The sequence below is a fragment of the Brachyistius frenatus genome, unplaced genomic scaffold (assembly GCF_029030835.1).
Source record: "Brachyistius frenatus isolate BFR_SWC_R1_liver_20210118 unplaced genomic scaffold, ASM2903083v1 Contig_50, whole genome shotgun sequence".
Lineage (NCBI taxonomy): Eukaryota > Metazoa > Chordata > Actinopteri > Embiotocidae > Brachyistius > Brachyistius frenatus.
In genome coordinates, this window is record NW_027210649.1 from 1653004 (window position 1) to 1679556 (window position 26553).

The 26553-nt window shown below is 39.4% G+C and overlaps 2 protein-coding genes across 4 annotated transcripts; one reads left to right on the forward strand and one right to left on the reverse strand.

Annotated features, from left to right (window-relative positions):
• The first annotated feature begins 2130 nt into the window (after positions 1-2130).
• On the forward strand, positions 2131-6177 carry tnfrsf9a (tumor necrosis factor receptor superfamily, member 9a). The gene is made up of 7 exons (XM_069704342.1): positions 2131-2486; positions 3008-3127; positions 3223-3360; positions 3453-3525; positions 3668-3759; positions 3849-4010; positions 4105-6177. The coding sequence occupies exons 1-7, from the start codon at positions 2348-2350 to the stop codon at positions 4218-4220; spliced, it is 840 nt and encodes a 279-aa protein (XP_069560443.1). The 5' UTR covers positions 2131-2347; the 3' UTR covers positions 4221-6177.
• A 77-nt stretch (positions 6178-6254) lies between these two features.
• On the reverse strand, positions 6255-25068 carry ccdc187 (coiled-coil domain containing 187). Of its 3 annotated transcripts, none has more exons than XM_069704340.1 (13): positions 24720-25068; positions 24314-24397; positions 16729-16791; positions 15882-16020; positions 15605-15695; positions 11204-11282; positions 9252-10613; positions 8659-8780; positions 8465-8536; positions 8237-8371; positions 7922-8016; positions 7750-7844; positions 6255-7655 (listed from the first exon to the last, which is right to left on the reverse strand). In XM_069704340.1, the coding sequence occupies exons 2-13, from the start codon at positions 24360-24362 to the stop codon at positions 7507-7509; spliced, it is 2451 nt and encodes an 816-aa protein (XP_069560441.1). In that variant the 5' UTR covers positions 24363-24397; positions 24720-25068; the 3' UTR covers positions 6255-7506. The 3 variants fall into 3 exon arrangements, with proteins under 3 accessions (XP_069560441.1, XP_069560440.1, XP_069560442.1); XM_069704339.1 differs by having other exon boundaries at positions 24314-24431; XM_069704341.1 differs by lacking the exon at positions 9252-10613 and having other exon boundaries at positions 24314-24431.
• Positions 25069-26553: the final 1485 nt, after the last annotated feature.

The window sequence follows — 26553 nt, forward strand, 5'->3', positions numbered from 1 at the left end:
GAAATTGACACCACACTCCCACGCAGGAAGGAAGCGATGTCAGAGCTTCATGATCCCCTCGCCTGCAGAGGTAGATTATGAAGTGCCCTAAAACAGCCACCTAAATTATGACACAAAGAGGACATACGTAGTCAACAATTGACAAAGACTGCTGTTACAACTGACATGAGTTGCAGTTTAACTGACGCTAACATAACACCATATGCAAAAATCCACACACACACACACACCCTCATTTACCAGCAGCATGAACATCGCCAAACAACTTACCAAAAAACTTAACAGCATTTCCCAAATCAGTATGTTAATTGAGCAACTGGGGGTTTACTGTGCTTCATCATTGCATTTTTAGTGGGAGGTTTAAGGGTAAATGTGAGAGGTGTTTCTCAACCAAGGATGCGTTGGCAGATACTCACTCTTGACATCACAGCTTCATGAAAAATATGTCTACTCATAAATGAGGTTAGCCAATGTGAGGCTGAGAATGATAAGAATGTCAAAGGCAACATCTGTCAAATGTCACTTAAGCATCATGGCAGTGATGTGTGTTTTTGTGCATTTTATTTAGATTTATGACTTGACTTTGAGTGTGAGATTAAGCTACACTGTCCTCAGATAACCTTAATAATTGACTGTGATATCGAGTCATTAGTCAGCAAAATGTCCCTATTTTCCAAAAGTCAAAGCGCTGCCAAGTAGGGAAATCAGAGTTTCCTTTTTAAAGGAAATAAGTGTCAGGTTTTTGTTTCAGGAATACACACAATGAAATTGTTTTGAATAAAACAATCTCAACAAGAGTATCTTCCGAAAGCCACACTTTCATTTTAGCACAACGAAGGGTTTATGTTTCACTTTTCATTTCAGTTTTATTTTTAATGCAGTGACTTAAATCTGATAATCACTGGACACATAAGAATAACAGGTGATCAGCAACAACTGGGAAATTTTTAACCTTTTAGGGTCATCTCCAAAAAACTTGTGACTCTTGGCATGTGTAACTCGTGTGTCTTTGACTCATCACAATGACGCTGCATCAATTCCAAACAATGAGTTCTTAGCAGCCTTTTTATCCATTATATTAAAGAAAACCCTTTGTACTGTAGTTTTTTTCATCTTTGTTTTGTCTTTTTTAAAAAAATTTTTTTTTTTTTTTTTTTTAATGTTTTGTGTTTAATGTGTCCCCTGTAGCAATGATAATACACCAACAGGAAAGTCCCTCCACACAAAGACGTCATCTTCAGGTTTGTTTAACAGTCCAAACATAACCAAAATGAATCAAATTAAACATCAAATCAATTAGTGAAAGTTCAGATGCTTTAATCCAAATTTAGTTAGTGTACCATGTGCATCAACAAATTTCTTTCCACTTCCATTTCAGGTGACATTTTTCCAATTAAAGAGAGCAATTCAGAACATCAGTTTGAGATGTAGCAAACACACAAAAAAAATCCTTTTCTTTTGGTTGGAATGATAACATAACTGTTGGCTACCCTCATTGTCAGCTTAAGGTAAATATACACATTTGGTTTCCTGGGGGGGGGGGGGGGGGGGAAGACCCTGCCTGATCGGAAACTGGTTCCAGGATGGAGAATGGGAAAGTTTCAACGAGATTTAATCTCAAATCCAGAAATTTCCTTCAGTTAAGGGACGTATTGTTACAGAAAAGCAACGAAATGCACTCCAGGAATGTTCACTTTGTAAATAGTCCCTGTTAAAGGCACAGAGCAAAACTGATTTGATAGTCAAAAGTTGAGCCAACCACGGATAGCACTGGTCCAAAGCTTGAGATTATGAGGAATACTATTCAGACACTATCATTTGGTTTTGTTTCGTTTTGAACCGCTATAGAACTCTATCTTGAACAGGCTGTATTGTTTTTAATGAAGGAAATACTACTTGTATAAAATGTATTGAAAATAAAAAAAATATATAAAACATGCTATATTTATGTAAATGATTTGAATTTGAAGTCTGGTAGGCTATGAGCATGAACATTTTGTGCAACACAGTTGATTGATTGGACAAAGCAGGAAGTAAGAGACACTTTTTTTTTTTAGGACACACCCCCCGACTATGAATAGCGCGATCAGCTGGCCACAGAGTGAGTTGTGTTTTGAGTACTGAGATCAAAGCACAGTGAGCCTTCTTCAAATGAATTCATTACCCACAACACTGCTGCCAAACAACTTTAAATCAAGAGGAACGTTGTGGAAAACTACAGATTAAATACTTTAAATAACTTTCTGGGCGGAAAAAAAGATACCTTGGATATTTGTTGGATTACCTTACGTCTTACCTCGGTTGTCTGTATCATCCTTAACGCCAAAGCTGGAGAGCTGACAGTAGCATGGCCGTGATGCTGTGGTTGATGGGTCTCTGTCTGCTCATGCAGGCCGGCTTGTGCAGCGCTGGACAGCCTGAGAGGGGCTGCTTGAAATGGACAAATGGGAAGGGTAAAGATATTTGCTGTGAAATCTGTCATCCAGGTAAGAAATAAAGGAAAGAATAATTATAACATTATAAAACTACATATATATAGTATTTTTGTTCTGAACAAATATGGCACATACAGTGTTGTTTAATATATGTTAATATGTTGTTGTTGTTTGGTTGTTTTTTTAAACAATATTGTTCTTGAAGGAAACCCTCTATGTATACTGGATAGTATTGGAGGACAAATAGTCTTTCTCCTCGTATTATTCTGAAACCCAGCCTTTTGTTTTTTTTTGTGAATGTAAAAAGATGATCATGTTCCATCCTTTGAGGAGTTCCTCTGTGGTGGTTGCCTGTAGCCAATATACTTTCAGTGGTTTGTCACCTAATCCCACAACAAAGGCACAGATGATGCAACTAACATATCCAATCATTTGGAGCTGTCATATATGTCATTCTTCTATGTGCAAATCCAAAACAGTGTAGTTTTGATGAAGCACAGCTGCTAGAAATGTCTTGCCTAAACTTGTCCCACTGTGTGTGTGTGTGCCTGTGTGTGCGTGTGTGTGTGCAGGAAACCGTCTGGTCAAAAGGTGTGGTCCCAGTTCAGCAGATCTTTGTACACCTTGTGAGTCTGGCACTTACACAACAAACCTTGCTGCCTCAAGGTGTGATAGGTGCTCACAATGTGCAGGTATGTTAATGAGTTATTCAAGTCACAAAACTACGTAAAGCATTTCTTCTCTAGTGAATTTACAATCCAAACTATCTGTATCTTCCTATATTTAGGTGCTCAAGTCCTTATGGAAACCTGCACTCCTACAACTAATACAAAGTGTGGTTGTAAAGAAGGACTCACCTGTGGTGATGACCAGTGTAAATTCTGTGTGGAGACGTGTGCCAAAGGTCAAGAACCTACCACCGATCGTACGTAAAACTGCATGTAATCACATCACTTAAGCACAAACAACATACACGTTACATTGATTGTAATGTCAGCTGAATGCCTCTCTGTGCAGGTTCCTGCAGACCCTGTCCAAATGGAACCTTCAATGACAAAATTCACCAGAAGTGTAAACCCTGGAGTAGCAAGTAAGACATATTTCTTCTCTACTGACTGGCTCTACCGTTGCAACCACTTTTTTTTTTTTTTTTTTCTGTTTCTGTATTGACAGATATGATTAAGACCTAAAAATGTCATTAAAATTCTTCTGTGATTTGTTTTTTCTCAAAGGTGCCCCAATCCAGGTCAAAAGATTGTGGCCAACGGAGATGCAGTTAGTGACATACAGTGTGATGTTTCACAGATGAACGTAAAGAAACCTGGTAGGACATGATTCTTTCTTTAGTGTCTTTGTGCGTTAATTCCTGTTTTTAAGGAAAGCTACCTACAATCTGTTGCTGTTTTGAAACAGATGACACAGAGCAGCCATTGACAATGATGATCATCATCTTTGTTCTGATGGCCTTTGGTATAATCATCATCGTCTTCATCTCTGTGGCTTTCAACATCCTTCAGAAAAAACAGAAGACACAAAAGCCATCCCCCAAAACACCCATAATTAGAACCCCTACAGGTAATGTAACTTGTACTTCATAGTGATTACACAGGATATTTGTCCCATCAATTCCAAATACAGTGTTTTTATTTTCTCTCTTTTTCTCCTTTAGATGACCCTCGGACATTAATAGCAATAGAGTGCAGTTTTCACGAGGCTGAGCAAGAACAAGGCAACAGCTCAGAGTCGCTGTACTCCAAGGACTCCTCAGAGCAGCTCATTGCATGAACAGAACCGAATACAAAGCCCCATTTGAAGACCTGTAAGGAAACAGGGAATCCCCCAAACGATGGGATTTTTCCTGGTTCTACTGACGAAGTCTTTGTTGCCTCAATTGGCAAATGAAAGAAGCAAAACACTGTTCAGCTAGCTGTTAATTCCCCTATTTGCCTAATAATATAAGATGAAAGAAAATAATATTTTATTAGTCCCGCAGTGGGGAAATTTACAGGATTACAGCAGCATAGTGGATAGTGCAAACAAGAGACATAGTAAAAAAAAAAAAGTTTTTTTTTTTATCAGAAAGTATCATAAATACATACAATATAATATATATATATAATATAACATAATATAATATTACAGTAAAGGATATTGACTGAGAAAAAGTACAAATCCACAATAACTAAGATATAACTAACTAAAGACTAAAAAAACATGATATATACAGACAGAATAGTTGTTGTATTGCACAGTGTATTTATATTGTATTAATTATAACTATAACTGAAAATATACCAATACCAATGTACCATTACACCAGGATACAATTATAGGGATCCTTTGATGATACAGTAAATATACACAGATGAGAAAGGGGAATTCTGAGAGGGAAAAAACAAAGTGGAGTTACCAACTGTTCTTTCATTATTCAAATTATAGCTGACACACAGGCTGTTTCCCCTTAGTTAAACATTAAAGGTAAAATAGTCTAAAAATCATTAGACTGAGTTTGGCACTTTAATGATGAAACAAGATATTGATATAATAGTCAAAAACGGAATGTTTACCTTTAAACGTTATTTTTTTTTTCCCTTTGTAAACTATTTCTTACTTTCAAACATTGTAGCGTGAAGGAAGGTAAATGAGTTTCACTACTGTGATACGTACATGTCGGGGCAGTGATGCTGCTGCTGATGCTCAGTGTTAACGTACAGTACAAGTGGGTGTTCAGCCGCACGTGAAAAGGTTTTAGTCACTCTTAGTTCTGAGCCCACATACGTAGGTGTTTGGTTTTACCTCCGCTCCTGCTAAATTTATACATAACCATGTACATATTTCTTAGGGTATATTAGTTGTTTTGTCTGTTTTAGTTTATTTAAATCTATGTATTCTATGGGTTCTACGTTGAGATAAATGGTGAAAATAGCAGCTTTGTGTACTACTGTAAAAACTTTCACATTGAGGCAAGTATTGCATACAGCCTCTTCAACTCTACCTAAGATTACCAGGAACCATCTGGACTTTCCTAGTATTGCTAAATTAGTATCAAAAAGTCCAGTGAGTGGAGGTTCCCTTTACATCAATAGATAATCCCACAGTAAAAGCACTCGAAAGCCTACAATTTAGTACACAGTTTAGTCTAGATATACACAGGATGGTAGTCTTTTTTTCCCTTTTGTTTTATAAGAAGCAAATATTTGGTTAAACTTCAATAACAAGCGGAGACATGCCTCTTGAGCAATAATTTGCCAGTATGGGTATCCCGAGTGCAATCTTTCTTGAGATTAAATGTCAGATAGGATGAGTCATGTGCTGTTCCTAAGTGCCTCAGATGCCTATTTAGTGTGTCATGTGGGAAATCCTCTGGACATGACAGACGCACACAACCACACCACACAAAAAATGTCAAAATGGTCAAGGGTCATGTGGAAAAACCCCGTCAGTCTCGTAGTCTGTGTTACTTTTGTTTTGATCTGCTACTGGTGTGAAGTGGGCAGCAAGATCAGGCTGATAGGAAAGTTAAAAAAAAAAATGTCTTATGTATTATCTGAAGTGTAGCAGGTGTCTGAAGTGGAACATTTGTGAACTATACTACGTGGGCTAAGGGTGAAAATGTTAACCCACAACTACAGTATGAGTATGTATGAGTCATACCTCCAGCAAAGTAAAGTCTGTTGAAAGATCCAAAGTCCACGTGTCTATGTCAGAAGTTACATTTGTTATACATGCCTTTATAAGTGTTGACCCTTTCCTGATTCATTACAGGTTTCTGATGTGAATGTACTTTTCAGCCTTATGTGTTGTTTTTTTAAAAAAAACAAAAGACTTTTATGACATTTTTAAACACCCAATAAAAAAAAATATTTTTTTATTTGTTGCACTTTTATTCGGAAAAGCTGCATTTATAGTGGACAAGAAAAGCATATTGTATTTGTAAAAAAAACAAAAAGTGTTTTAAATGTGGAAGTAATAACAACATACATGAAAAAAAAACAGACACCACAATGGTAATGTGTGCATAAAAGTAAAATACTATCACCGGGGTTAGAATCAGTATTAAGAATGTATATGAACTTGTATAATTCACTCTGGACTGGTAAAAACACACTTGGCAGAATATACAAGACGTAACCCGTCTCAGGTTAAGGACGGTCTTTGGTGTCGGGATTTCAGTGGCTGTGAAATGTAGCTGTAAGCTCGCAGTGGAGCGCAGAAAACTTTGTGACATATTTAATGACCCCAAATGTCTCGAATGAACTTCCTCACCTGAGTTGAATATATTTACATCTCGATACTACACATCGTTTTACCATACCACGATTGTAATTTAGGTTGTCGAAAAATGGGCTTTTCTGTTTCTTAAAGGTTACATTGGTTCATTTGATTGTCACTGCACGATTGTAAACATGACTGAAACGCGGGCAAACTGTTTTGACACAAAGTTGGCAGACATTGCAACAGTGGATGACTTGGCTTGCCAGAAAACCAGTTCAATCGGGTTCAAGTAAGAGGTATTGCAGTAACTTCTCATTTTGTCTCCTTGGTAAAGTCAAATGCGGGAGTTAAGGGCATCCACCAAATCACACACACACACACACACACACACACAAAAACAACCCTAACATTGCACCAGATTTGGACGACGCTGAGGTGATACTATCATGGCAGTATCCAATAGGCCATTTGGGTTAATTTAATCTAAAATTTCAATACATTTTAAGTTCATCCCAGGGAAGGTTCGGGGGTCAAGGTGTGCAGACATATTTGATGCTGACAGTATCTGCTCTGTAACTATGCAAATAAAGACAAAATAAGAGTTACACATATAATAACTACAGTGAAGAATTCGAGGGATACTTCAAAGTTTCCCTTTAAAAATGAAAAACACATGAATGTTGTGATTATTCACTTAATCAAGAAATATCCTAAAATGTCTCTTTTGTTCCACTGGTCTAAAGTGCTAGTAGGGTCGGCTGGTTCAACATAATTCCTGTCATCTACAGCCTTAAAGTAATACGTAATGAGAACTGTATTCTGAGTGTTATAAAATATATATATATATGTTAAAAGTTTATTGTTGCTTGCAATTCTCCTTCTTGTCTTTGGATTTCATGCGTCCCGATTTGTCCGTTTGCCGCTTTGTTGGTGGGATGAAAGTTGGCTCCTCGAGGAGGTCGTGTAATCCAGAATGCGGTGCAGGAAGTGACTGACAGGTTGGACCTACAATGAAAGGAAAAGGATGCGAGTGTCCAGCTACTGTTTTCAAGATTTCTACATTTTCATTTTGTGTGTTAATTCCTCCTGTTTACAGCACCTGTCTGTCCCACTCGGAGGCTCTCTGTGCCGGCCCTCTTGACCTGGAAGGTCGGGTCCAACTCCTCTGCGATGTTTCTGATCTGCTGGGCTTGTCTGTAAACGCAGCGGTTGTAAGTGAGCATATACAGCTGACATGTAGTAATAATACCTGTATTGATCAGTTTCATTACGGTATGGTGGGGACGGGGACGGATGGCTGGTTCTCTGGTGGACAGTCCTCAGTGGAGGAAGGAAGGCCCTCCGAGTCGAGCCTCTCTCGTTGGACCTGAGGGAGCGAAAAAAAAACCAAAAAAACAACGAGTTTAATATTTTCATAAATCTTTTTTTGTTTTTTTTAAACTGAGCTGATTAACATCAGCACTAACGATGATTATAGCGAGACAAATGAAAGAACTACAGTGTTAAAGGCTAAAGACATCCACGACAATGACATGGACAGTGTGTTTTAGACGTTTGAAGTGTTTGCCAGTGTGTACAACATGCACCTGTCTCTCTCTTGCAGCTCGTCTGTCATGATGAGTCATCATTGCTCTGTGTTCTCGCCACGATGCTGGTCCTTCCAGCTCACGAGATCTGCGCTTCGACTTCATTTCCTGCTTCTGCATAAAACGTGCAATTTCCTGCAGCATAAATCACAGCCTGTTGTCATTCCTCAGGTGGATGTTAAACATGAGATATGTGGGTACTAATGATGTGTCAGTTCATCATCGTACCTCATCCTGCGCCACTTGTGCTACTCTGAAGTCCCCCTCTGGATAAGGGCTACATGGAGAGGGCTCACAGGGCTGAGAGAACAAAACGGTAAATGTAACAAAAGAATAAAGTTAAACAGTACAAAAGAATAAAAGATAAACTTCTCGTTTGCTTATCTCCTGTTTTATAAAAAAAAAAAAAAAGATTCACTTACCCTCCTCAGCTGCTCGTCCTCCTCCTCCTGAATCTTGCGGGCCAGTTCTTCATCTCGTAGGACCTGCTGCAGCTCCCCCAGGTCCAGGCCCACCTCGCTCGGCTCTGGTTGCAGCGAGGCTCCTAAAGGTGAAGTTTGATAGTGTCAAATCCAAAGGAACTGAAGCAACTGTGATAATGAAGAGCAAACGGTTTAGAAAAAACTTAGATCAGTGATGAATACCGAAAGAGCTTTGAGAGCCACACCGAGAGAGGAGAGGATCCAGAATGTTGAATCATGTTTCTACAGTTGGAAAATGACTAACTTTTTATTGCTATTTATTACATCAAGAATAAAAGACTGATAATGAAAAAAAAAAAAAAAAAAGGGTGGAACCGAAAGTTCACAGTGCAGATTATTTCAGGACTACTGTTGTCCTGTTGTAAATCTGAAACAGGAAAATGTCCCACTTCTCTTTCAGTAAGAGAACAAGTCACCACTAAAGCCCACGTGCATATCAGACAATGATTGGGGGGAGATAAGAGGAGCAGATGTACACAGGGTTGGAAGTTTTCCATCTGCAGATTAGAGTTGGCTGCAGGTCGGGGTGTTACCTGCTGCCATGTGACTTGACCTATCCCTGGTTGAGGCCCTGCTGCTGCTGCTGAAGCTTTGGCTATGCTGCGGAGCTCTTCGACGGGGTCGCGCCACCTTCCTCTCCACCTCCTGCTCCTCTTCTGAGCTCAACCTTTCTTCTGCGGTCTTGTGCCAATTCCTGCATTCACTTGCTGTCCTCTGGACTCTGTCATCATTTGTATTCCTCTCTCCCCTCTCCTCATTGTTGGTGTACCTGTTCTCCCTCCACTTTCCACTGTCTCGTCTTTCTTTGTTAGCAAGGTATGAGTCTGTACTACTAATCTCATAGAGCTCTCCATTACCACGGTGCCTGTCTCGGTCTTCTCTGTGATCTCTCCCACTGTTCTCTCGGTATGACAATCTCCTCCTTTCCCTGATATCTCCATGGAAACTGTGCCTGGTGGTTGCAGCTCTCTGGAAGGTTCTCTGATGTGTTTGGGAGTCGCCACAGGAGACCTCACTCCCGTGAAGCACCTGGCTGTCTCTGCTTTGAGGCCTTATTTGTAGTGGCGCCCCGTTGCCACCAAACCTCACAGGGACACCCCTCTCCCTGAGGACACTGCCCAGCATCTCCCACACTTGGCTGTTTTTACTCTTCTGCCTGTAAGAGCTCCTGGTGTCTTCCTGAAAACGGACATGTTTGTCAGGGTTGTCCTTGTAGCTCCAGGTTCTTGCCAAGTCTTTGTTGCTGTGTCTACCCGTGTCAGGTAGCCTGACTGATTCACTACGACTACTTCGCCTTTCTCTGACCTCTACTGACGTAGAGTCTGCATCTTGATTTCTGCTCTTGTGCCAACCCCAATTCTCCTCACTGCAGTTCGTCTTATGATCCCGATTCCTCGGCTTTCTCCTCTGCGAGTCACCATTTTCATAATAGTCTTCATCCCACTCTTCTCTCTCCTCCTCCAAGTCTCTGAACTCATCTGAGAAGCTGCTGCGAGAGCAAATACTTCTGTAGTTTCTCCCTTGTATCTGATGTAAAGATGCCCGCTGTCGAGGAGGTGCCGTTTTGAGTCTTTCACTCAGTCTCTGGGACAAGGCAGAGAGCTGCTCAGAGAAAACTGTGTCCGAGTCCTCTGAATTTTCACTGAAAGAATCATTGAATTCACTCCTGATTTGCCGAATGGAATCTGTGTGTCCTTGATTTGACCATGAAGTTGTCTTTTTCTGAGCTGCTGCCTGGCTGGGGGAGTCATTCTGAGGCTCAGATAAGTGTGAATGGTTGTGAGAGGTAGACCCTTGCCACCTGGTGGCGGAAGAAGAGTACTGCTCCTCCAAGTGGCGAGGACTGCTGAGTGTGTGCTGGTGTGGGGACAGCAGTGCAGGGTCGCTGGTGCTGCCTTTAGTAATGCCAAACATGCAAACACAAAAGCAGGGAGGGTGGGTGAGTCTGTTAGTGGATGCTATTGGACAAGTGCAGTTAATGATGAGGTAACATATTGCATTAAAATAGCTGCATGTCACTTGAGTAAGATTACTTATTACACATTTTACATAAACGTTTAAGACACTACTGAGGCATTCCAATACATTCATCGATTGGAATAAGCCCTACAAATATACAGTCATGCATAAAAGACAACATAAAAGACAACATGTAACTGAAACATTAAAAAAAACATGATGATAGCGCAATACCTATGATCATGCTCTTGTATTATCTGTGGAGAATAACTTAGATAAAGCAGTAGTAGGTAGCAGCAGTACAGCAAAGCATGTTTAGTGAAAGGCTTAGCCAGGTCTTTGTCTGTGCTATTGGAACGTAACAAATACATTTCTGCAAATGTATACAAACCCATATCATATACATTTTCATCAAAAACATAAAAATCATTTAAAATTCCTTTAAAGTGATTCTGCAGTATGTGAGGATTGCTTATGTATCTTGCAGCATAAATATACACGTAATCAAATACTAGACTAAACGTACCTTCACTGAGGCCCTCCTGCCCTCTGCTGCTCCTCCTGACCCTCTGCTCCTCCTCTTCCTGCATCCGTTTAGCCATTTCCTGTGAAAAAACGGACGTACTGATTATCTATTTGTGTTGTAAACCACAATTAGTAACCACATATAATTTAGTGGTAAATAAAGATTGCAGAAAAATTGATATCTCCCATTAAATAAGGAAATTGACAAAGGTGCAAAGCTTCCTCCTATTTCAGGCACTGAGAAGAATTCTCAATAACCTGTGTAATTTATCCATAATGACATCACTTAATTTGCCTTTATTAGAAAAAAAAAAAAAAACAAGCTTAAAATTAATTTGTTGTAACAGCAACATCAGCAATGAAATGTCCTGATAACATCACACCTTGTTAAAAGGCATTACAGAGATCCAGTCACTGTGAGCAGCCAGGTCATGTCAGCTCATCGTATTCAAAATGAAATGACTGCAAGAATTAGACACCATGTATACAGTGCCATGTTCAGCCAACAGATGGCAGTATAACACAAACTGTAGCAAGAAACCAAAAGTTTTTGCAGGAGAATTTGAAAATCACAAAGGAAAGAAAATACTTTATCTTCGGATTAATTGGAGAGATTTCATTTTTTATTTTGATGGTTTTGCTTTTTTGTAAATTTTTCTATGATGCTCTAAGAGAAATGTCGTATTCTGTAGATACCACTTCTGTTTAACCCCCCACTTCCTCTTTGATTTATTCTGATTTAACCAAAACGAAACTTGAACCAAATTCTCAGACCTCAGAGTTTACACAAAGAAGAGAATCCGTAACTGACATGTTTACAGAGGAGGCTACGCCACATTGAAGCACTGTGAGGTGATCTGACATTGTAATCGTGGCTATTCAACACTCTAACTGCATCAAGTCAAGACATATCTCTCTGACGGCTGCATTTGCAACATAAATGTGACTGACTCAGTGGAAACTATGAGACTACATGAAAGACAGGCGAACTTTTCATGTCCTTTATCGTGATCTACCAGAAGCAGGTCAACAGGACTGTTTCTCTTGCGGTAACACCTTGTCACTGGGGAATGCCAACTCTTACCAGAGCAGTTGTGTGTCTCTGCTCTCTGAAGGAGGCCTCAGCAGCACGTCCCAGTGCTAATATTCTTAGAAAGACTAGGAACTAATAATGCTCCGAACAATTCAGCAAATTCTTCCAGTAAATTCCATGACGTATCTCGCTGAAGGCTGCATTTGCAACATAAATCAAAACTAAAAGCAAGCACAGCTCCTTTTGCCTCGCAATCAGGACGTGTTTGTGAGCAACTTTGCCAGCATCAGCAGACAATTAACAGCTTGCCATGGCAGGTTAGGCGTGTAGTGCCACAGGGATCTGGCATTTAAAACCGCACTGCCTGACGCCTTCTGTTCCTTAATTAAAGACACAATCTACAGGGAGGCAAATATTTAATCAACACCTCTGATCCGCCAGTCATTAAGGAAGGTAAGCTAATGGGTGTGTTTATAGTTCATTATTTGATCCTAATATCAACACTCATAAAAAAAAAAAAAAGAAGAAATTAGTGGGTGCATACCCAAAAGGAAAACTAGGTTTAAACATTTAACTCTAAGTGGAGACAACAGAGTGAACCTCACAGCCTCTCTGACCTCACACCCTCCAAACAAGGAGCTTTTTATAGGCGGCCTCCTCTAAAAAGGAAACAGCCACGTAAAGAAAAACATTATACTGGAGATGCCTCGTGACACAGAATGCTTGACCAGATGGGGAGTTTCATGGCAGACTTGTGGCCCACAATGGTCTTTTCACAAAACTCAACCCTTTATTGCTGTTGGTGGCCAGACAGATGAGGTTGTTTTTTTTGTGTGTCAAGGAACTTGTGTGAAAATACACAGAGACATAAATACAACGTTTTTGTGAACCTTTTGTGTGATAATACAAATAAAACGGTGAGGTGATTGATGGCAATCATCAGGTTGTGAACTTATTGTTTTTTATCTGATGGTGGCATTATTTGGAAAGTGAAAGGTTTGACAAAGAACCTCTGTACCAAATTTCTTGGAAATTCATCAAATAGTTGATGAAACATTTGACTCAAAACCACCAAAGTTAACCTAATGGCTAAAAGGAGGGTTTCATATTCTCTGGACAACAAATGTTCACACTAAATTTCACCGTAATCTATCGCTGTTGACATATTTCCATCAGGACCAACATGACTATCCCCACAGCTGTAAGCTAGCGTGGCTAAAAAGTGTTACATATTTGAGACGTCATTCTGTGATTACAGAATGTAATTTGTCTATTTAAACATGAGAAGTGAGAAAATTAATATTGAGATTTGAAAATTATGTCATCCGAAATATGAAAAAAAAAGTCACACTATAGCATATTGTCCAAAATGTGAAAAAAAAAGTAATAGTATAGTATGTAGAAAGAACCGGGGTTGGAATTGAATCCAAAACTTTTAGAGTGTGATGCAACAATGCTAACCACTACACTATGTGCTGTCTTCCATACTATACAAAAAAGTCATACTTTAGGATGTCATCCAAAATAGGAAAAAAAAAGTCACAAATTTGAAATTGTTGGAACATGGAAATTCTTTCCCCCCCTCCAGTTTTTAACTACATGCTAATGTATACGTTTTTTTTTTTTTTTTTTTTTATACTTTAAAGAAAAGAGGACATTTTTTGGACCGGCCAAGCACAGCTCCAGTGGGAATTGAACCAATGACCTTCTGACTGAGAGGCACCAGCACTAACCACTGCCCCACTGTGCCTGTGATGCTTTAAGTTTCTTTTGTGCTTTTGAGGACACGCTATAGTATGACTTGTACTTCATATTTTGGACAACAATGGTTAGTCATACGATAGCACATTGCCAAAAATTTAAAAAAAAAAGTCATACAATAGCATGTCGCCCAAAAAAAAAATAAAAAAAAAAATAAATATATATATATATATGTATGTATATATATATATATATATATATATATATATATATAAAAAAGTCAATGTCATCTGAAATCGCAAACAAAAATAATTATTAATTGGAGAGATTTCATATCTACTCATATCTCTGATTTGTTGAAAAGGAACGAAATCGAGAAAAAAATGTAAAACTGCAACGGGGAATATGCGGACCCTTGCGTGCAGCATGCGAGGGCCCACATATCACTGTTTGTAGTTTTAATTGACTCAGTTAATCCCCGGAGAGAGTAAAGTGATCCATATGATGCTGCTTGACCTGCTGGTATACAAGTATGTCCCGAGTGCCATGGAAGTTCCTGATTTGAAGAAGAATGCTGGTGCTTACTGCCAAAATTAATCTACCTTCAACTGTTTGCATCATGTGGAAAAACCTATTATTATTAACTATTAAATCTTTTTTTTTTTTTTTTTTTTTTTTTTGGTACTAATTGTCTTCAGATCATTTTAGCTTCTTTAAAAAAAAATAAAAAAAATAATATATATATATATATATTTTTTTTTTTTAAACTATATTTCTCTTGTTTTCAGTATTTTATTTGTGCCAGATGTTGTGTCGTCCTTTGAAACATGTGATGCTGCCATCCTGTCAGGTGTCCCTTTAAAAAGACATTACAAACCTCAATGGGACTTGAAGGTTTAACTAAAAAGAAAAACAAACTTCATACTTCCTAAAATCAATAAGGAAGTGAATATCACTTTAAATGTTACTTTATGCCAAAGTTAAACTTGTTCATACTGTGTTTTGTTCTGCTCTGGTTACTGCCAGCAATTTGACACCCACGGAAAGGATTTGTTCCTCTTTCAGGAGCAAATCCCTCAAAATATTTCGCTTTACAAACTTTGCTGTCAAAACTGTGTCTTGGTATTATCAGGAGGAGCATTCACTTCGGAGCTGAGCTTAATATCCCAGAGTTTTTTAAGTAAAAGTGACAAAAATGAGTGACTGGAAACAGGAACACTGATTTTCAACCTTGTTTCCAAGCACCAGTCATCCAAGGAGCACTTATGTATCTTATCACAATATTCTCTACACAGCTTTAGTCAACTGTAGTTTTAAATTAGATTTGTTTTTCTACTCTCAAATGCATATTGAAAATTTTAGCCCACCATTCATATATGATGGACTGCATTAATATAATTTTCCATGCACAGCCTTTCCATCTACAACTCAGATGAACTGAGCAAAAGTTTCGTGAAATGAAAAAAAAATAAGTAAAAGTAAAAATGCTCATATTAGATCTTAATATCATGGAGCACAATAGCTGTTTCACCCGATCATGGAAAAGTAGATAATGTGTGATTGTTGAGCACAGTAAATGCATCAAATGCATAGTGTGTTTGTAATATTTATGCATGGTTTGGAAATAAAATATGCAATATAGACAAAAAGAAGCAAGTCAAAGCTCACCTCATCGTCCAGCTCCCTCCTCTGGGCCTCCTCAGCACATCGCTGGATCTCCTCCTGAATCACACGAGCGTACTCAAAGTCCTGCTCCTCTCTAAACAACAGTCAGGGAAGAAAATGACTTATTAATACGACAACCAACACAAGAAACAACAGTGTAAAAGAAAAATATGTGCAATAAATATAGTAGCCTAAGGGTTACATGCAGAGATGAAGATTTGCAGTGATATCTGGATGGTGCATCAGTGTGAGCTGTGTTTTGGGGAGCAGGAGCACCTACATGTGTCTGGTGGCCTGTCTGAAGAAGGCGCTCTGCTGGGCCTGCTGCTCCTCTTCCTCATCCTGCAGCAACTTAGCTACACGGATGTCATTCTGCACCAGCTTGTTCTTCTGGATATTGGTGGTATAGTATTGCTCAACTGTAAGGGAAAGGAGGGTGAGCAAATATTAAACGTTGCAATGAAGGGCCATGTCTGATCTAGATTATAGTAATTAACAATAATCTTTTCATTTGTCAGTACTCATTACTGCCGTTTTTTTTTTTTTTTTTTTTTAAATCTGAAACATGTTTGTGGCAGCTCTTCAGTGTACTTCTGAGGAATCCTAAAAACAGGACTAAATTATACTGCACTTTGTTTACTGTGTAAAGTTGAAACAGACTGACAGTTATAGACAATAGTCAACCAAAAAGGTTGCCTGGGAAATTCATAAGACATGTGCAGTCTTTTCATGTAAATCTGTAATTTGTATTTCTAACAAATAGTCACTGAGGACTTTTATTCGAAGCGTCTGTGCACTCTAATACAATCCAACACAACTGCACTGCCATTAATTCAACTTTTATGAAGCTTATACATATTTACTTTTCAGAGAGGTGATAATTCTACTTCAGCTTTATTTTTGAGATCGTAATGGGTGGTAGAGCTGTATTGGACTAAATTAAATTAAAAAGTGTGCCTAATATTTTGTCCAGAGGGAGAGATTTTCCTGCTAAAGTACCGTAAGTAAACCAAACTACAGGGAAAGTGGTGATTAACAACGACAGACTGGAGGGCAGCTCACATAACGTAAGCTCACACACATGTGTAGTATGTAGCTGTCACATAGTAACCTGACTTTGTACTTACTCTCTTGCTCCTGCAGGCTGTGTGCCAACACTCCATCCTCTAGCACAGCAAAACCCTGGCACACTGAAGCAACAGACGACAGCGACAGTTCAGTATTATACAAACAGTTATGAAGTGTTCAAAATTGAATGGAGGGGATACAAGTGTTTAACAAAGTGAAGCGTTTTCAGAGCCTGCTGATAACTTAAACAACAGAAAATTGACGGCACTCTTGAATGGCCCTCGATGGCTCCATCCAGAACCAGAGCTGAGCCTTTGGATGACCTGCCGAGCTTTTGGTCCAACAAACTGTCTAAAGGGAAACAATAGGATACGAGTGCTGCGTGTTACCATGGCTGTTTATACGACACAGACAAAGGCAGAGGAGTGCCCACTTAAATACATGTGAAAAAGAAAACAATCATCCACCACTCTGGCATGAAATCATAATAAACCAAAAGACAAAATAAATCTTCATCATAACAGGGTACCAGTTTTTCAAACAATGCCAGAGGCCAAAATTAGCAGCCATCCTAAAGTCACAGAGTTTAATAGCAGAGCAGCAGGTCCACCTCTACATGTGTGTGTGTGTGTGTGTGTGTGTGTGTGTGTGTGTGTGTGTGTGTGTGTGTGTGTGTGTGTGTGTGTGTGTGTGTGTGTGTGTGTGTGTGTGTGTGTGTGTGTGTGTGTGTGTGCAGCAGCAAAACAACAGACAAAATCTTTAATTATTTGTTGAAAGGAGGTAGATGCATGGTTTCCTTTTTCTAATGTGCTCACTATGACTACCAAATAAACATGCAAAGTTTAGGGAACGACATCCTGCGATCTAGAAATGTACTGTGCGTGGAGTGAAAGCTGCGAGGCTGTCAGGAATCCAAAGGCTTTAACGCCCAGCTCTCTATACACGAACGCTCCGCGTCTCCATATCAAACTACTCCGTGGTAAACTGTTGAACTGAGTCTTTCCTATCCCATAATCCCATAGTCTGGCCATGGTAATAAAACATATCAGTTTCATGTCATTAACCCTCATAAAAACATTTTATTTTTATTTTTTTTGTCATAAAGCTGACAATGACTTAAATACAGACGAAATAAATTATTGAGCAACTATGCAATTTAATTTTTTTTTTTTTTTTTTTAAATCAGTCAAACAAAAATACAGTTAACTTCTCTGTTTTTGTCTGGATATATTTTATCGCTTGAATTATAAGGCAGTGAAACGCCACAGTTTTGCATTACTCCTTGATCTGAACATTAATCTTAATAGCTTCAGCATTTGTTGACTGTTACTCTAATCTATAAACATGTCAGGTGTTTACAGTCGTCTCTAATGAGCCCCGGTTGCCTCTATAGGCTGCCGCCCATGTGTGTTTAAAGAACTGTCAAACAATCTCAAAAGTTACTCAAGAGAAAATGAACCCAGACACACAGCCCCAATGCGGCATAGACGTTTTCCCCACGTCCTCCATATTTGCGCGCACACGGTTTACAGACAAGACGGCTTAGCTATCCAAATGATTTTCATCAGGGAATCCAGAGAGGCCGTCTAGTCCTACAATGGAGGCTTTGAAATGCCAAGAGAGAGTGTTTAAGAGGAGATTTAGCTCACTGCTGAAAAGCCTCTGCGCTGAGCCAGTGGCAGGGCCAATTAAAAACACCTGTCCTTCTGCTAATCCCTCAACGGAGCCTATCAGAACGGGCCGAGTCGCGTCTGTGGAGACAATGCCTGCGTTTACATCTATGCACTTCATGCTTTGGGCACTCGCGTATTCAGTTCATGAGCTGGGTTCACACACTTGTTATAACAAATTGGAATATATTTAATACTACAAGAACTATATCCCTAAAACATAAACCGAGATAAGATATTTCTAAAATGTCAGACACATGGTAACGAAATGCTACTTCTATGATGCATAAACGGTTTTGGCATCGTCACAAAGCGGAAAATGATAATTCAACTGTATATTTTAGAATTGATTGTAGTTGGCCATTTTGTACTAGACTGCATTACAGTGGCGCCCTAAAGTTTGTGAACCCGTTAGAATTTTCTATATTTCTACATAAATATCACCTAAAACTTCTTTTAAATTTATAGCAGAGCTTTAGTATTAACTTGCAATAGATTGTACACGTGTACTTTAAAAAGCAAATTCATTAGACAGAAGATTATTAAAGGTGTTAAAGAATTTTTAATCCCAAAAAGGACTTCCGAGGTGCAAATATCATCCAGTATCTGGAATACATGTGCCTGTAAACCCTGGCTGTCACTGGAAGCACAACAAACTTTTCAGTTTGTTTGCTTTGGATTCAACGGTGCTTTTTAATCTCTTCAAAATAAGAACAACAAATTTAAAACAATAAAAGCTGAAGACAGGCAAAGATCCAGGCAGTTTACTTACAAGCTGGAGATTCACTGGATGGTGTCATGGATGACAAATGGGAGGCCTCAGATTCATTAGAAGAGTGGTATATTGGGCTTATAGTCTAACGTAGCGCTGCGACCATCTGTGTGGCTGAGTGAAAAGAATAAATCAAGCATTTGACCTGTTCCAGGCTTCAAGAATGCTTCTCAGTGTTTTGTGTTCTGGGTAAATTTCCTTAAAAACAACCTGGTATGCTTTTAGACTTGACATTAATTAATAACACAGATTGCTAACACTGTTTTTACATTTATGCTTATTTTCACTTTCATTTTGTAGCACTTTACCTTGAACATCTGCAGTCTACTTTAGTAATGTTGATAATAATTTTCAACATTCACAGAACAAAATATAGACTTTCTGCAAAGTGTATATAAACAGTCAAACTGAGGATGTATCCTCTTTGTTCCAGTCTGTAAATAGGGAAGTGAAAAAAAAGCATTGCTGTGATGAAATTTCTCTGTAAATCCTCAAAATGAGGAGTCTCAAAGAGCAAAGACTGAGTCTCTGGGGATATGTTTCAATCCACAGAGGCTCAACTGTCAAAGTTCATGGAAATCAAGCAGACAGCACTAAGCCCCAAAAGAGTCAGTTTACACCACAAATGACCCCAAAGGTCTACACGGAGAGTGCGACATGCATTACTACTTACACCTGTTGTGGAGCTTAAGAGACTATCCGCTAAATGGATCTCCAACCTGTCCTTATGGGTCCTATCTGTCAATGAGGAGGGATTAAGTCAAAGGCTTGGTTTTATCCGACAGGACAAATTGACAGCTCAAAACAGTTTACTCTTAAGTTCAGCGCCGAAAGAAGACTGAAAGAGGGATCGAGGGAAAAGACTGGAGGAAACGTCAGTCTTGTCCAGTGTGAACGTGCGTGCGCGTGCGTGTGTGTGTGTGTGTGTGTGTGTGTGTGTGTGTGTGTGTGTGTGTGTGTGTGTGTGTGTGTGTGTGTGTGTGTGTGTGTGTGTGTGTGTGTGTGTGTGTGTGTGTGTGGGTGTGTCTGCATTGTGGGTTAACTTGTTTTTCCGAACTTCATAAAGTATGGTCACATTACCCTTCTGGAGGCGGGACAAGGAGACTGTAATTATGACTCCTAAACAGGTTTTGGAGTGAGTGACAGGGTGTGGGGGCATTCAGGGCCGACAGTAAAAACATGTTCAGTGTGAACTCAGGCACTCCTACTGTAAGCTTCTTAATGGGCCGGGGTCTGTTTTCTGAGAGGATAGTAAATCAAAGCTCCAGCAGTGTCTGCAGCATTTGAAAACTAGAGGCTAATTGGTCCAGGAAAGACAACAAAACAAAAAAAAACAGTCGTGTTTTCCAGCAGTTTGTCCAGACAGCCTCTGCAGTTAGACTGGAAGAAAGGGATAATACAGAGCGGGAAACTATGACTTTACAGTCTGAACAGCCAAAAGAAAGTCTATTTTCCATGCAGTTAAATGCATCTTTTCCCTGACAAATATTCCTCATTATAGGGGGGCAAAATACAAAAGCTACTTTTAACAAAATCTCATAAATGAATTTGGTGCACTTTATCCTTTTTGTACAACAGCTAAAAAAAAACAACTCCCGCCAACATTACAGCACTGACAGCCAGTCATCCACGACAAAATAATGCAGATTGTCTCAGACATCCAGTGCGTGGGAGCAGCCCATCAAAACAGCAACAGAGGTATTTCTCATTCATCTTCACAGAGCTACTTGGATAGCTGCAGAGGCAAGTGGCTGCCAAACTAAGAAACTGGTATAAGGAGAAAACGACAAGGGTTCTATTTTCAGCCAAAATCCCCCCACCTACCGCCCACATGCACACACTCTCTCTCTCTCTCTCTTCCTTCCTTCTCTCTCTCTCTCTCTCTCCCTCCTCCTCTCTAGATTGTTCCATTCTCGCTGCCCTTTTTATTTCTGCACAAAATTTCAACCATGAAGTGTCTGTGCATCCCACAGCTCTTTGTGTTGTGTTATAAACTCAGACATGGGCCAAGTGGCTCATGAGCCGGACCAGGTTGTCATGGAGAACAAAGAGAGGTGAGGGGGTAATGGGGCTCTGGGTCAGTTGGTGAGAGTGAAATTAGGAACGAGGGGGAGGTGGGGGAATTCCTCTGGGAGCTGCATTCCCTCAGCACATCAGGCTATATCAGGAGTAGCCAGAGGAGGGACAAAACAGGAACTGATAAGAGGGGCAGTGGAAACAAAGAGAGCTGACTTGGCGAAGATGGTGAGGAAAGTGAAGGTGAAGAGGGACAAGGGGAAGTGCGGCTCTTAGGAAAATTGAAGCACAAACCCCCACAATAGGACATTCAGTTAAAAAAAAAAAAAAAAGAAAAAAAAAGAAGAAGCAGTGCCAAGGAGAAGGACAACAGCACAGTTTGACAAATCAGTCTGCTAAAGTAAATGATGAGCAGAAAAAAAAAATCACAATGACCAGACAATTGACATACTGCCATTGTCTGGCTGACAAGTTTATAGATGCTATTACTGGCTTTGTTTGTGCACTGGGCCCTGCTCAATAAAGCATGAAAATGCAAAGCTGCACAGTGTGCCCTTTGTGTGTGGAAACAAGAGTGGAGTGCTGAATTATCTCCCTTGATAAAAGACATGCAGACCTATTTCCATCCCAGTCATTAGTGTGGATGTGCCAAGGACTGAGTCAACGGTCTACATCCAGGTCACAGCTTAGAAATGAAGTCACTGATTTCATGCTTATGTGCAAGCAGGAAAAATTTTGTTCAGACAGGCCTTTTGAGAATAATGAAACAATACTGAAGCTTTGCAGAATTCATCCTGTCAAAACTTCCTTGGCCAGGGGGATTTTTGCAAATGTCTCTTCTATATTAAACTCCCACCTAACTCTCATCCCAATTTGCTGCATATGCTCTACAGTAAATCCATATTTTCTGTCTACGCGCTTCATAATTGGACTGTTTGAATTCAAGACTTCAAAAGAGTGTGAAATTGAATTTAGATTTGTGTTGTTTTTCCAATCAGGTTTTGGAGCGTTTCAGAGCGTTTGTGTTGGTGTTAAACTATATCCTGTTATACTTAAACTTCTAACACAACAGTGACATACTGTATGTTAAGGAAACTGTATTTTGTTTACGCTGACCCAAATTACAGAAACTCATATCCGAGAACATCTAACATATTTTGCAGAAGAAGCCTTCCTCTGATTACTCCCTCAGAAATGCCATATCACAAACAGCATCTCATTCCTGGCTCTTATCTGCACCCAGCGCACCAGTCCTGTCAGTGATGAGCTCCATCTCTGTATGACTGAAAATGGGTTTATAAAAACCCCTCACACACACCAACCATTTTTCACCTGGTCTGACAGTTTCCTGTATGGAGTTGTAGTGTAGAAACTAGACAGGAAGGCAGCTGAGTAAATCTTCTTTGAACAAAGAAAGCTGGCTGGTCTGACAGCAGTGTAAATCATGTGCAAGTTCACATTGTTTGAAAGTTAAAGAAAAACTTTCTGTCTGTGGCAGATTTACTTGTTGTATAAGTGACAGTAAAGTTGTGGTTAAAATACATTTGTTGTAGAGCTGCAACTATTGGTAAATTACTCCATTGACTAATCAACAGAAAATGAATTGCCAGCCACCTTAATAATTGACGAATCCTTTCGAGACTTTTTTTTTTTTTTTTAATGAAAAATGCTCCAGGATGTTAAATGTCAATATTTCGTCCCTTCTTAAGTCCTTCATTATATTAATCTGAATATTGTTTTAGCCAAAATAAGACAATTTAGGCTTTCCAGCTTTGGAAAACGCAGAGTGAACTTTTTGCCATTTTGAAGACCAAACAACTAATCGATTAGTCGAGAAAATAATTCACAAATCAATCGAAGATGAAAATGACTGTTATTCACAGAACCTACTTTCTGGACTCATTAATTTATTGTGATAAGGAACTCCTATTTTTAGATTAAACTTGTGTGTTTATCTTTTTCCTCTGCAAAACATTTCTAACTGTGCTGTATTAAAAGGACAGACTGGAACGTCCTGAGAGACACTGAGTTGACTGGTAGACCTGGAACCAGCTGACCAGCAGGATAACAGTAGTGTACTTAAATCTACACTGTCATGTAGACAAAACATCTCAAACCACTTCTTATCTGCTGTGAACACAGGACTGGTGCCAGTTTTTCATAACACACACACAAAAGAGACACAAGGAGAAGGGAAGACAAATCTGTCCTTCGCATCCACTGTGCTGAAGTGTCCATGAAGACACTTGATCCCTGGTGGCTTCATGTCTGCAGTTCAGTCACTGACCCTGATCTCTGACCCACTGGTGGAGGGGCTGAACAAAAACAGCTGTTCTCCGGGGGAGACCACAAACAGAAGCATAGTCTGCACTCAGTTTTTCCACTCTTCTAAGTTTGAACTTCCTATAAATGCAGGAGTTGGGTCTGTCTGACAGTGTGTGGTTTACCAGTGACGGGATGTAACTAAGTACATTTACTCAAGTACTGTACTTAAAGTAGAAATTCAGATACTTGTACTGCAACTGGACTTATAGTTAAGCAAATGTATACTTCTACTACACTAGACATCAGAGGAATATATTGAACCATTTACTTATTTGATCAATTACTAGTCACTTTCAAGATAAAAAATAAACTTTCTTCTTGTCCACTGAAAACCAGGTTTCTCCAAATCTGTTGTCTTCGAATGTTTCTGATCATCTGAATGATTCCTTTATAGGATGAGTTTCTCTTCGTAAGCATTTCAAGACAAATAAACTATTTGAGAATAATCTTGGATTAGTTAGAAGCTTCATGGTCACAAAGCTGAAAACGAGCCGTTTTTCATCTCATGAAAAGTAGACTTTTTTAGAGATGCATGTTTCTCACAGGACAGGGATGCTACACACATATGATGATTCTAAGGAATATAATGGATTACTGTACATTAAACTACCCCGAACAAATATCAATGAAGTTAAATAAGGTCAACGTTAAACCCCAACGGCAGTAAAAATGCAACATAGATTCATTCAAAAAATATCAAATATAATAATAAAACAATGAAAAGGGGGGGGGGGGGCATTTCACTGCAGAAGGAGCCTACTTTTACTTTACGTACGAACTTGCAGTTAAGTGAACGTAAAGTTTGGTAGTAGTTCTTTTACTCAAAGAAAAGATCCGACTACTTCCACCCCTTGTGTTTACCTTCTTGGACACGTGGAAGGTTGGACTGGTCGATCTCCAGCTCTGCCATCGCTCTGTCACTGCCTCATGGCGATACAGACGACCCTGACAGCAGAACACGGTTTTTGGAAGTTAATATCTAGTAAAAAAAAAAAGAAAGAAAAAGAAGTGTGGCGTTTAGGAACAAACGGAAAGCATAAAGCAACATTTAAGTATCACAGTTAAACAGATACCTGGTTTATCTCTGACATTCATGCACTAAAGTAAACTACTCTTACTACTCAGTCCTAGGTGGCAGCAACTCAAGTCACTAATAAACAGCGCTGCCGTTACCATTAACCAGAGGCTGCAGCGCAGAGTGAACAGCCATGTTACCTGCATTACAGCTGACCACAGTCAAATAAATCAAAATTTAAAAAAAACCTACCTGTTCCCAGCGCGCTGCCCACACAGGCCACTGTGTTGCGTACGTACACAGAGCCTATTCAACAAGTGCCAAACATGACCGAGTGGCAACTTCGCAGCCGTCCTCTCGGTCCCTCCCTCCCTCCCTCCTTTTCTCTTCGCAGTGTCTCTTCTAATTGTCCAAAATGTCACGAGCGCGCTTCACCTCCGTCTCCACCTCTGCTGTGAATCTGAAGCGAAAACAGCGGCGCTTTTTGGTCCGTTACAGAAACAAAGACCCGTCGTCGCACTCGTAATAGGAAGCCAGGGCGGACAAACTTAGCCCACGCTCTGTCGCCGCCTCCGGCTGCGTCTTCACAGCAGCTCCTGTTCGGCAGCGGTGGGGGCGGTCGACCGCTGCCGCCTTCACGTGCGGCAGCAAACACTCCTCCCGATCAGAGTTTAGTCACGAGCCAAGATGTCCGCTAATAATAATAATAATAATAATAATAATATAAAACGCTGTTTTAGTCAACGTGTTCGAGGCAAAGACCGTTTTCTTTAACCGTAGAGGCGGAGCCACGAGATCAGTGCTGAGAGACGAGTGAGGCAGGTCATAAAAGCCAAAGATCTGATCAGGCCAAAGGTCAGTTAGATTATGGACATACGAGATGAGACACAGTCTTTCACCTTTAGCTGATGACACTCGTTGTATTACAGATCCAACTGTCCAGGCATAAGAGACCATTTTCAGGCATGTTGAATTAGTTAGAATTTATTTTTCCAATTGTTCTTGAAGGCAGCACTCAACTTGCCAATTGTTCCAGTCACTCAAAATTCCCAAAGTAAAAGTGATAGTTGTTTTTTTTGTTTGTTATTGTAATAGCTAATATGTTTATCGGTTTATTTTATTTGGATAAAGATGTAGCCTAGATGAGTGAAAATATTATTGGGGAGAAAGCTAAGAACAATGACAACGTTGGCAACTCTTTAAAGTTTTAAGCATCATGGGGCAAAACATTTCATCTGACTTTTGGTTCAAGAAAAGAATTCATTTGTGCTAAATAGCAGCAATTACAGATATTCCTTGCGGGGCGCAGTTAATGGACCAAGTGAAACGACTGTTTTATATTAATGGAGCGATATGATATTTTGAGCTCATATGTAAAATAAAATAAAATCAAGCCTCATGTCTGAGCAGGATGATATTTCGTTTTAAAGGGTTCCTTCTAAATGAAAACGTTGTGAATTAATAGTATGCCTTAGATTTTTGAAGCTGTAGAGTTTGTGGCAGATTCAACTTGAAGACCAATAAAAAAAATACACCAAAATTCAAAAGGGAGCAACATAGAAGTGTGTCTAAAACACAATATTTTCCCCTCAAAGCCACTCAGCAGACTTTACACTATAACTTGTTGAGAATGTGTAAAAGTGGGATCGTGAGGTTTTCTAAACGTAATGTCGCCCTCTGCCGGCCGTATTTCTGCCAGTGAAACAAGCATGAGGTAGATTATTGTCAACAAGCCACAAAAACCTGTCATGTCACAGCTGAAAATCGTTCATATTTACATTTACCATTTTGAAAGTAGAACCTAATTGCTAATTGTATATTTTACCACTAAGATATTGCTACTTTAGAGAGTTCAGCTGAAAATGCTGTTCATGGAACAATAATGTCTACTACTGTCACGACAGAATATAAAATCCTGATCCTCATTTTTAAAATTTTCTTTCACATTATTCTGTGTGTATTCAAAGAAATGCTATGTGCCCTTGTTTGTTACAAATATCTGTGTCTTGAAGAAGTTCTAGATTTCTAATTAATTGTAAAGGGAACTCCATATACAGCAGAATAAACCTCAAGTATGGGAGAGACA

What these genes read in the sequence shown, in the direction of transcription:
- tnfrsf9a (XM_069704342.1), top strand. Translation starts at nt 2,348, where the DNA reads ATGGCCGTGATGCTGTGGTTGATGGGTCTCTGTCTGCTCATGCAGGCC. An exon ending in CTGTGAAATCTGTCATCCAG is followed by an intron (nt 2,487 to 3,007) that starts GTAAGAAATAAA and finishes GTGTGTGTGCAG; the next exon opens with GAAACCGTCTGGTCAAAAGG. An exon ending in GATGAACGTAAAGAAACCTG is followed by an intron (nt 3,760 to 3,848) that starts GTAGGACATGAT and finishes GTTTTGAAACAG; the next exon opens with ATGACACAGAGCAGCCATTG.
- ccdc187 (XM_069704340.1), bottom strand. Translation starts at nt 24,362, where the DNA reads ATGGCAGAGCTGGAGATCGACCAGTCCAACCTTCCACGTGTCCAAGAA. An exon ending in AGGACGAGCAGCTGAGGAGG is followed by an intron (nt 8,537 to 8,658) that starts GTAAGTGAATCT and finishes TTGTTCTCTCAG; the next exon opens with CCCTGTGAGCCCTCTCCATG. An exon ending in CCTCCGAGTGGGACAGACAG is followed by an intron (nt 7,656 to 7,749) that starts GTGCTGTAAACA and finishes CTTTCATTGTAG; the next exon opens with GTCCAACCTGTCAGTCACTT.